The 12069-nt window shown below is 42.8% G+C and overlaps 1 protein-coding gene across 3 annotated transcripts in view; it reads right to left on the reverse strand.

Moving 5' to 3' along the window:
- Positions 1-417: 417 nt before the first annotated feature.
- The window catches only part of NAT8L (N-acetyltransferase 8 like), a 111655-nt gene continuing 100003 nt past the window's right edge, over positions 418-12069 (reverse strand). For all 3 annotated transcript variants that reach the window (XM_029592417.1, XM_029592409.1, XM_029592400.1), the window contains one exon: positions 418-11607. In XM_029592417.1, the coding sequence (XP_029448277.1) occupies positions 11240-11607 (368 nt within the window). In that variant the 3' untranslated portion in view covers positions 418-11239. The remainder of the gene's footprint in view (positions 11608-12069) is intronic.

Here is a 12069-nt window from a genome sequence, read left to right on the forward strand (position 1 = left end):
AAAACCATAGAGCAAATGGAGTAATTTGGACTTCAAAAGGCATTGAGTGCACACAAAAAAAAAAATAGCAAAATCCATTTCAACATGTAAGTTTTTCCTCCTGCTGCTCTGGCTTCCATTTTAATCAGAAATGACCTCTTGAGCAATGGAACCATACCCTAGATAGGAAAACCAACCCTTCATTTGCCACTATTTTAACACTTTCCCTTGCCCAATCACTGCAGTGCGATGGTCCTTGGCTGGAAGCCATAGACCATGATTCCCTGACAAAACCTGGTTGTGTGCATGCTTGTTCCAGCCAGTAGGCATCACCATTGACAAGTGACTGAAAATCCCTCCATTTGCAGCATCCCCCAATCACCTTGGAACAAAAGCTAGACCTGAGAATCCCAAGTCTTCCACTCAACTGGCCCAGGCTTTTTTTTTTTTTTTTTCACTTTTGGGAGAAAGAAGGGAGGTCAATTATAACCTGAGGAACTGTATACAGAAACTTTTACTGCAAAAGTCACCAAAAAAGAAAGATTAGTTTTGGTGATGAAAATATCCTACAAAAATCACAAAAAATGGTTCAAAAGACCTCCCTAATCAGAAATGAAGAATGTACACCTTAACGGAAAGTGACTGTCAGAATTAAGGTTTGACTTTTTTTTTTTATAAACAGTATCATCCGACTTGGTTATGATATTTAGGGGGCTTTAAACTATCCTACCTGAATCTATTGAGGGCAGTTTTCCCAAGGGATTTAAAAAACAAAACAAAACACAAAAAACCAGCAAAAAAAAAAAATATACAAGACAAAAACCTTTCCAAACATTTTTCTTGTTTGGAGCACAACATTCTGAGAACATCTTCCATTTACAGGCATAAGATTTTTTGGATCACGGGCTTTCTGGATGCTGATAGAACTACCACTTTGCATGGTAGGTTCATGCTTATATAGACAATGAGCACAGTAGCCATGCCGTCAGAGCTAGAGTTTGAAGATGGGATGCATCATTATTCCCTTGAATTGATTTAGAAGGCCTGGCGGGCATGTTAATCTGCAGCCACAGGAACCATGCTTGCTTTGGCCAACATGGGGGCTATCCGTTTCACCCGCGCTTCGAAGTTTTGAGAATTGTTTGTGGCATCAGAGGGAGATATGCATACATGGAAGTTTAACGCCACAGAATTGCAAAGGTATCCTGCACAAAATCTCCTGGGAAGTTTCCTTTAAAAGACTGGCTAGCAAACACCCGCAAACACTCCATATGGGTCTGAATGCTGGCCTCCCCATACATAGCCAGCCTTTTGCAACAGCGATGATTTGCATGAGTTCGTATGCAAACCAAAATTAAAAGGGTTTTGATTTTTTATCAAGTCAGTGACATGACCTAGACATGGAGGGGTTTTAAATCAGGCAGCATTTGTTTTTATGAAGTACAATACACAAAGTCTAAAACTCAGTTCTGACTTGACAATCTCAATATTCTAAGAATTTGGGGAATTGCTCATAAGGATGCAGTATACAAGATAACATACACAAGCTATTACATTAGAAAAGGTACTTTGAAGACTAGCAATCCTGTTAGGTGTACAGCTAAGACAATGACTTATTAGAAAACATTTAAAAAATTTCCTGAGATTTAATGTAAATATGTATTGAAGCTACTGAAGGAAAAAGGGAAAGTATTGGTAGGGAAAAGCCACCTCTTAGAATAAATGCCATATGATTTGGCATAGTTTTTCCATTACCTTATGATAAGTTTGAGTTCTGTACACTATTTTCTTGAGATCCCTACAAACTAGGTCTTCCTGAAGTTGAATTAGTGTAATGTCTGGAAGTTAAGGGGATGCTACAGCAGGCAACACTGGGCTTGTGATCACTACAATTCAAAAAAGTGGTAAAGCGCTACAAAATATGACCTTTATATATATAATACATTTTCATAAACTGCCATGAATGAACATGGATTTTCAGAAATGACAAGTTCTGTAAATGCCTATTTTAATTTCTATGAAACACTCTTTAGAAAAGTTCATTTCTACATTCCCTAAATAAAAACGGATCTTATTGCATTTGCTATTATATAAAATGCAAGAAAAATTTCTGCATAGCCATGAATCTTTAAGAGCAAGCATTTAAGTTCCTTCAAAACTGAAGGAAGGAACAAGGTTATCCAGACCTTTACTGAAATGCAAACCTACTGATTAAGTCAGGTTATGTACACTATATCACCATTATGGGTACAAGCTTACCATTAGTACAAGCACATCTTGTTCTAAACTCAAATGCTTTGGTCAATTCAAGGTGTGCTTTAAGCCAGTTTTCAGCTAGCTGACAAAATGGTTCTTTACTTGTGCGAGACTAAGGGCATTTGCACCAGTTTTGGTTTATAATCAATCAATATGAATGAGGCAGATTAAAAAGGCACAGGAATTAAATGTTAGTATGCAACATTCTTGAATGCAAAATCCCACTAAAAATTAAGTGAATTCAACTTCATTTCTTAAGATATGAAACTTCATTCTTCAGGGTCTAGTGCAGTGATAACATAGCAACAATTAAAACTTAAAGGCACAAAAACTCATGTTGCTTACATCTCCCTTATCTAATTTCATCATCCATAAGTGAAAGTGGAACGAAATTGCTATCCATTTCTGTATGCTATATAAAAAAAACCTATGGGTACCTACAGCCTTCAGTATGAGATGCATACCTTAGTGCCTCCTCCACATAACAGGCATTAATAGTGCAGTGCAATATAGTGATAACAGCATACTACTGCAGACCTGGGTTCATGTTCCATCCCTCTATTCACTATTTTGACATCCTAGAAGTCACAGAAGTCAGGCCCTTTACCTACCATGCAGCATTTCAAAACAAATGAAGAAACACAATTTTATTGTATGCCTGTCATTCTTTAATCTGCATTTGCTTGTAATTTTTGTGCATACTTTTAAGTCAGCTCAGCAAGATTAAAGAGTCACAAGTTGCATATTACACAGACTTCTGTTTCATATCAATGGCCATATTTATATTGTGCACATTACATAAATTCTGGCCCTTCCAATCAAAGCAGCTCCTCAAGGTTCCAAGGGAAAGCAGGGATGCAGTTTAAAAAAACCAACACAAAAACTTGAGACTTCTTCAGTAAAACTACCAACTGATACAGATATATTTTTTTAAATACAGTACAGTGCACAAATGTTAGTGTTTTCATTCCAAACCTCTATGCAAATTTGATACCTTTTAGAAATAGGTAATCTTATGCAGTTCTTTGTATACCAGTGGCACTATCTAAATATTACATCAGGCTGACCTGTTCGTGAAAGAAAATGCTAGAGCATTTTATTCACCATATGAAGCAGGTAGATTCTGTCACTGCGATGAAGATGAGCTGGATAGGTCAGCACTGGCAGAAATGTACAAGCATGGTAAGACATTCAAAAGACATGTCAGTGGGTACAAAGGTTTCTTGTCTGCAGTTATCCAGAGTTCTAGAGAAAAGACTAAGGCATACAGGCATGGTCTTTATAGTAATCTCTCCAATACTGCTGGAGGAGAACAAGGGTACTTACCTGATAGCTTCATTTTCCTTAGTGTAGACAGATAGACTTGAGGCTAGTGGGTTATGCTTCCCTGCCAGATAGACTGAGCAAGCAGGGATGTGTGTATACACACACATCCCTGCAGTGACCTCAGCCTGCCAGTATTCTCTTCAAAAGCAACTATGGACAGACTAGAAAAACTTGTTTAAAAAAAACAGTCAACCATTTCTGTACTCAACCAACACTGAACTCATAAGAATGAATGTACCCCAAGCTAGGGGAAGTGGATGAACACTTACCAGTAATCCCCTGGGGTCCAGAGCCCCACAGGAGGAGGACCATTGACAATCATTTGGCAGCAGAGGGTGGGAAGCAGAGTCCATCTGTCTACACTAAGGAAAAACAAAAATTATCTGCTAAGTGTAAATTTCTCCATTTCTTAGCGTGTAGACAGATGGACTCAGAAGTACCTTTGGTACATCCCACTGGTCCTGAGTAGGGTGGAAGGCTGCCCACTGTCCAGTCAACATTGCATGTGCAAAGGATGCATCCTCCCAGGCCTGCACATCTAGAAATAGAACCTGGAAAAAGTGTAAGGAAGACCACATCACAGCTCTGAAAATGTTGACAGGAAACAATCTAACCTCTGTTCATGATGCTGCCTGAGCCCTAGTGGAATGAGCCTTAGCTGGAGTAGGCAATGGCTTTTCAGCATCCACATATGTGGCCATGACTACCTCCTTAATCCAGCGAGCCACAGTAGCCTGCAAAGCTGGTTCGCCCTGCTTCCTCCCACCATGAAAGACAAAAAACAGGTGATCTGTCTTTCGGAAACTCCAGATACTGTACGACATGTCTGACATCCAAGGGACGCAATAGGCGATACTCTGCATCCCTGTCCTTATCCAAGGACGGCAAACAAATGGACTGATTTAAGTGAAAATCTGAAACCACCTTAAAAAAAAAAAGGAGGGAACAGTGTGTTGTATTGCTCCCTGGTTTCCCCCGAAGGAATGGCTCCCAGCAAGACAAGGCCTGCAGCTCGGAAATTTGACAGAACATATCGCCACCAGGAATATCATCTTCAAAGTCAACAACTGCAAATAAAGTTTATGCAGTGTTCGAAACATAGGGCCTGCCAAGAAATCCAGTACCAGGTTAAGACTCCATAATGGATCTGGTAACCTCAAGGGAGGTCGAAGATACTTCATTCCCTTCAGAAAATGGGCCACATCAGGATGAGACAAGGCGTCACCATTCACCTAGCCCTGGAAACAGACAAGAGCCGCAAAACCTGCACCTTCAAAGAATTAAGGTCCAAGCCTTTATCTAACCTATGCTATAGAAACTCCAAAATAAGCAGAATTTTAACTAAACAAGGAAGACCACCACAATCCTCACACCAGGCCTTAAACACTCTCCAAACCTTACATAGGCTAAGGAATTGGAGAACTTTTGAGCACAGAGCAATGTGGCAATCACTGCAGAAGATCCATGCTTCAACAGGCAAGCCCTCTTAAAGGCCAAACCGTAAGACAGAACAGAGTCTGATCCTCATGAAGAACCAGTCCCTGCTGCAACAGATTCTGGTGCGGTGGAATATGAAAGGGGGGGTACACCAGGGGTCTTCATAGATCTGCATACCACGGTCACCTGAGTCAATCCAAGGCCACCAGTCCCGTGTGGCCTTCCATCCTGCAAACTATTCTGCCCAACATGGGCCATAGGGGAAAAGGCATAAAGCAGCTTGTCTTCTGGCCAGACCTGTACGAGATCATCAATATCCAGGGACTATGGATCTCCTGCGACTGAAGAACTGATAAATCTTTGCATTGCAAGACGTTGCCAGCAGGTCTAGGAATGGAAGGCCCCAGTGATCCACTATCTGCTGAAGCACCTCATCTGACAACACCCATTCTCTTGGGTCCAGACTCTCCCTGCTGAGAAAAATCTGCTCATATGTTGTCTATTTCTGCAATGTGAGGGGCCAAGATCACCTGGAGATGTCCTTCTGCCCATTGCATAAATTGGTCTATTTCCTGCAACTCTTGCTGGCTCTTGGTTCCTCCCTGCTGAATGGAGTATCAAGTCACCTGCAAGTCTGGTTGGCATGCTTGCAGTTCAGCAGGGGCAAGCAGTCCGAATAAGGTCAGATAATGCAACGATGGCCTACATCAGATGGACACTTCGGCATTCCAGTGCCCCTGTGCCATCAGCTCCCCAACCCTGGAAACTTGCATCTGTCAAGAGAATCAGCCAGCTTGGCGAGGTCACGGAAACCCCCTTTCTTAAATGATCCTTCTGCAACCAGCACTGGAATTAAGAGCAAGTTTCCAATCGGCAAGTGGAACTGAACAGTTCTGAGACTGCGGGTTCCAACGAGATAGAAGGGAGCGCAGAAGAGGACTCATACGCCCTCACCCACGGTACCACTTCCAAGATTACTGCCAAACTGTAGATAGAACCACACTGTTTACCAAAAGACACCTGTGACAACTTCTGAATTCGAATGACTGGCAGGAAAACAGTCTTGTGTCCAATAGAACACCCTGATATTGTAACGATAGAGAAGGCTAAAGACTGCTCTTGGCCAGGTTCAACACCCACACTCCTGCAACAAGAAGATCACCTTGCGGTTCACCAGGTGGTTCTCTTCCAGTGACTTGGTTCAAATCAGCCAGTCGTCCAAATATGGGGGTACCAGGATTCCATCTTCTCAACTCTGCCACTACCACCATAACTTTGGAAAAAGTTCTGGGAGCAGTAGCTAGACCAAAGGGCAGTGCTCAAAACTGATAATGGTCCCCAACACCACAAAACATAGAAAACAGACATCCCTGGATATGTCCAAGGCCTACCTTCATATTCCCATCCGTTTGGAGCACCAAATTCCCCTACCTACATGGCTAGTATCACGGAACGTAAGTTTTCCATGCGAAAATGAGTCATCCATAAATGACAATTAACTCCCTTGAGATCCAGGATAGGATGAAATACACCCTCCTTCTTGGGCACAACAAAATTAATGGAATATCGCCTTATACTTTGAGATGGGGCACTGGGACCACAGCCTTTAGACCGAGGAACCTTAACAGATTCCACTGCCTGCTTGTTCTGTGGGGAGTGGCAAGGAGACACCGTGAACACGTCCTGAGGAACACTGAAATTAGATTGCATATCCTTCTTAAATCACCTCCAGGACCCACTGATCCGATGTGATCTCGATCCACCTCTGATAATCTCCCTATCTCTTGCTCCTGAAGGTGGGTCATCGGCAAACCTTCATTGGTATGCTTGGGTGTATCCACTACCCGAGCCCACTCCTTGCCTGGACTGCCTGGGACGAAAGGTCAGACCTACCAAAAGGCAGAGTCCTCTGAAAGGTCGACCCTCTATAGGGATGAAACTGCTTGGAATCCCAGAGAAGACTCCTCATACCAAAAGGGTGTTGCAACTGGTTCTTATCCTCCGGCAAGCAAGGAACTGGAGATTCACCCAACTGGTCAGTTTTTCCAACTTGCTTTCAAAACAAGAGCGAGCCTTTAGAAGTTGCATTGGCTGACCAGTTTTGCAAACATAGCTGATATCTGGCTGGTACCACGGAAACCACTCTTCTAGTGGAGGTATGGACCAAATTGCAGCTTGCATCAGCTAAAAAAGGTGGTGGCAGGTTCCATATCTGCTCTGGAATTCACTCCAGAATCAGCTTCCTATGAAAGGAGCAGACAAGAGCAAGCCACTAGAGTGCAACAGAAAGCTATCTGTAGACATCTCCACTGCTTCAAAAGTTGCATAAGGATGGCCTCAATCCTCCTATCATGCACATCCTTCAAGACCATTCCTCCCTCCATGGGGATAGTCATCCACTTAGACGGCAAAGACAAGTGCATCCACTTTCAGAAAACACAAATGCTCCCTCACCGCCAGATCCAGAGGGTACAGACCTTCCAAAAAACAGACCACCTCTGAATTGCCTCCAGAGCGTCCCATTCAAGATCAAATTCTTGAATGCCTTCCATAAGAGGGAAAAAAACAAGAGGCATTACCCAAGGAAACCAAAATAGAATTATTTGGCTCAGCCACGGAATCTGTTCCAGGTACATACAAATCTTCAAGGTTTGGGAAAACAGACCAGCAGTTCATCTCTAAGAACAAACTGCAACATGGTCCTATATGGTTCCAATCCCAGAGATATTTCCCCCTCTTCCAGGATGTCAGATCTGTCTCATTGGTGCCATTCGGGTTCCTGTATGGGATACCCACAGCTAACGAAGGCGTGCTTCAGTGCTCAAACTGAAGACTGGAAGAGGGATAGGCCACCGGCTGTGGAGCCAACCTGACAGGATTGGTCGAAGTTGAGGAGAGTGCCTGAAGAAAGGATTGCAATCCTTGGGGGGGGGGGGGAATAAAAAGCCACTACACAAAGAGTAGAAGAATCCAGGCCAAAACCAGAAGGTACTGGAGCGGGGCCCACTGAGTTGCCATCTCCCGGAACCAGTTTACAGAGTTCCAAGGTCCAGTGTACCTCCAGACAAATCCTTAGCTAGACTATCAGGCTTGGAGGAACCAGGCTTAGCAAAGTCAGAGGAATACAAGTTACCCTGAGCCTCTAAGCAGTACTGATATGTTAGAGGTCTCTCCAGGTTGAGACGCCCAAATATGACAGGCAACAGAAAAAGTTGCTTTGGTTTCTTGTTCACCAGCACCATTAGCGCACACCTAATGGAGAATGTGTGTCCAGCTAGCTCACGCTGAAAAGTTCAAGTGCACAAAAGTTAGATGCTCAAGTGCAGGCACTGTAAAAAAGCACATGCACAAGGTGTGCGCCAATATCTGGGCGAAACACCGATACTTAAAAATGTGCACCCAAAGGATGCGCCCAAGATGGAGCACACATGTACACAGAGCCGGACGCATTGCACACACAGATGTCCTGATGTGTGTGCTTGAGTGCCCCCTAAGTGCACGAAAATGCTTCTGTGGTCTACCATGTGGTACGCAGGGAAAATCCTAGCTGCAGGGCCTAGCCCACCTGGGCTGCTCAACCCGCCAGGCTGCCCAGTTCCCCTAACCCCCACGCAAGTAGGAACAAATGTCGGGACAGCGTGCTGAGAACAGATCAGAGGAAATCCTGCAAACCCCTCTGCAGTGTCTCTGCCTGAACTTTAAACAAAGAAAATAAAAACTTTACCGGAGCTCAGCCTTACCTGGCTGAGTACAGAGACAGAGTCTGGCTGCAGAGGAGGAGGGCACCTGCTGTCACCGCTGTGCTCTGCTTCCTGCACCCGCTGCCTTTAAGCTGTACAATCAGCTAAGTCCACACTGGCATAAACCAGTTACCGGACCAAGGTAAATCTGAGGTACCACGGAAATCAGCTCGATTTCTCAACTGGGGGAGGGACCATCTGGTATCACAGCAGGAGAGCAGAGCTTTTTGTATTTCTTTTCTAAAATTCTCTTTCCAAATCTGAAGCAATCCCCATAGGGAGATGCATGTTCATCTGCTGGAAACTGAGAATTCTGGCAGCTTGCTCTTTCTCCATCTCCTGGCAGGGGAGCATAACCCACTGGTCCTGAGTCTATCCGTCTACATGCTAGGAAAGTGAAAATAAAAAAAAAACACACTCCCAAAACCAAGTGAATGATAAGTGGTGACTAGATCTGAACAGCAGGCAATTTTCATGCACCTGGTTACTCAGTCCTCTCACACACTAAACTGTATTCCCTCCTTACCAGTTATAATGCTGTTCTTAAAGCACAAGCTACAGCTATTGCTTACAAAGTACGCTTATAACTTACCTTAAACCCCTGGTGATAGGTTCACAGCTTCTGCTAGCTTGGGAAGTTGGAATCTCAAGAATGTGTCAAAATCAAGTCTCTAGTACATAGGGTACTATGCAATGCTACTAACTGTGCTAATCATCAACTGATGAACTCAGTACAGAGTGCATAATCTCAGTCTAATTCGAGATTCATAACATTAACTTTTTATTTTTGATGCAAAGTCCTGTAGACATATTGTTTAACCCCAATGTTTATAGCTAAACTTGCAGCAAGGTATCACTGATGCTCACCTTATTTGTTAGCATGAAATTTCTCGGCAAGAGGTGAATACTAAGGTTGTCAGAAGTACACAGACTGTAGCCTAGTGGTCAGGGCTAGGCTACCTGAAGGGCTTAAGTTTTAAACCTTAGCCAGCATTCTTGAGCAAGCCGCTCTCTGCTTGTTTGTTCTTCAGAGCAAGACTTTATAATTTTGCGACTTCTTTACAACTGTGTATAATAGTGTTATGCAAGTATTAATACCGAGCATAAATCAATTTATCCTAACCCTATAAGCAAAGAAATTTTCCACGAACACCTTACTGAATAGTAGCACGTTTTGCAGAAATTTCAGCTACATGGACTAAGCTACATGACAGTTTTCCTTTAAAATTTAAGGAACCTGAATCCTAATGTCCAAATAGACTCCATTCAGATATGTTTATATATTAATACATGTCTCAAAGTAAATCCTACTGAATTTTCACAGATTAAAATTCATGCAAACTTGCTATTGTTTAAGTAACCTATAAAAACTTCATATTTCAGGCTAGAAGCAGGTGCACTTGTTTTTACTGTTTGGCAGGCACTGCACATATATACTTGGTACAGACATGCCGAATCTGCTTTGCATTGCTTTTTTGTGCATACGTACAATTCACAAAACTGGAGATCTTTAAAGCAATTAATTACCTTTCATGAATGGCTACAGTAAGGCCATCTACATTTATCCAACAGGCAAGTTAAGATAATGTATGCTGCTTTCCCCCCCAATACAATTATCAGTCACACACTGCTTCTCTGAAGCATTTAGATTTGGTGTTCACAATGTGCAAATATGTTGCCATAGGAACTGCAGCTTCCATTATACTTCAATATCATTCAGCACAAGCCAGGAGTGTGGGGGGGGGGGGAACACAGCAAGAAGAAATGTCAACGTGCAAGTCTTGCCCAGGACTGCAGGCAACGCATGGGTAAAAACAGCAGAAGATATTTACAAGTGGTTTTCTTTTACAATATACTACAAATGGGCTCAGAGTTCAAATGGTTTGAGTCTATTTGCTGGCTTACATAACAATGACGTCATGGGAACTGGATGCACCAAGATTCTTTCAGACATTTGGCAGAATGAGGCACATCCAAAAAAGTGCAAAGATTAGTACCTTGTTGGCAGTGCTGTGTTTGCGTGCGAGCAAACACTTCCTCTTCATGCATTGTAGCAAGCATTTCACATTTTCTTTGAAAATGAAAAACAAACAAAAAAAAGAAACTAAACCAGTAATTTACAGGAGATTAATGATTATTCTACTCACTGGTGCAAGAAATAGAGAAATTAATTCAAGTAATACCTTTAAACTCATGTGAATATCAAGTTTTACACTTGAAAATACTATTTACATGAGACCAGTTTTACTGTACTTTTACATATTCAAGTTCCTGTGCTTATGTAGTTACCTGGGTAAAGCTGAACCACTGCAGTGGGCCAGATCTAACACTGTATGCATAAGGAGTGTAATAGTACTCCCAGCATCAGCACCGCCATCTTATAGCATGTCAGTAGGAATCCCTTTTTTTGTACACTCAAGCTCTTAAGTAAATTAAAAATGAAGGGATCAAAAAAATAAAAATACAGAAAACATTTTGAAAACTTAAAAGGGATAGATGTTTTATTCTTCACGTAGCTGCAAGCGGTAGCGGTGGTAGCGAAGCTGGAAAAACATGCTCTCCAGTAAGGAACGTGTCATCCCAGGGAGTGTGTAGTTTTCAATGATGCCCATGTGCCTGAATCCTAAAGACTCGTACAGCTTGTGGGCTGCCATTTTGACTGCTGTTGTGCCAAGGACAACAGAAGAGTAGTTGTTGAGTATTGCAAATTCCACGACTTTGCGACCCAGGGCTTTGGCTATACCCTTTCCACGGTAGTTCGAGTCTACAGACATACGACGCAGCTCTATGGCATTGTCTTCCTCATTGCCTCTCGCTGCCACTATACCCACCACGTTTCCATCGAGAACTGCTACCCAAAAGCACGAACCTGCAGAAAACAAAAATCATGGAAATTTGTAGAATACACAGTAACCAATATGCATGCAAGCTCTTGAGGCTACTAACATGGATTAACAGGTGAAAAGTTTGATATATTCTTCCCATATGATGGGAACACCAGAATGTGATGGAAAGCAATAGCAGAAAACGTTTTCAAACACATCATCTGATCACCTGCAATATACACTTTCCTAAACTCTAGTCATGTGGGCACCAGAGCTTTTTGTGAAGGAGCTTAAGAGTGTAGGGGGAAGGGCCCAAGTTTGGAGTATAGGTGGCAGCCAGTGGCAGCGATGCATTTAGGATTTTGCTGCCCTCTAGGTACTGTCTGTGCTGTTGCCCCCCGTTCTCCCTCTGGAAGGTCGTACAATAGAGTAGAGAGTAAGGCACAGCGCTCTAGTCTCCTGCTTTAACTCAGGGGTAGATGCTGTGGCAAAAGTGAAAATTCTGA

This window comes from Rhinatrema bivittatum, chromosome 1 (assembly GCF_901001135.1).
Source record: "Rhinatrema bivittatum chromosome 1, aRhiBiv1.1, whole genome shotgun sequence".
NCBI lineage: Eukaryota > Metazoa > Chordata > Amphibia > Gymnophiona > Rhinatrematidae > Rhinatrema > Rhinatrema bivittatum.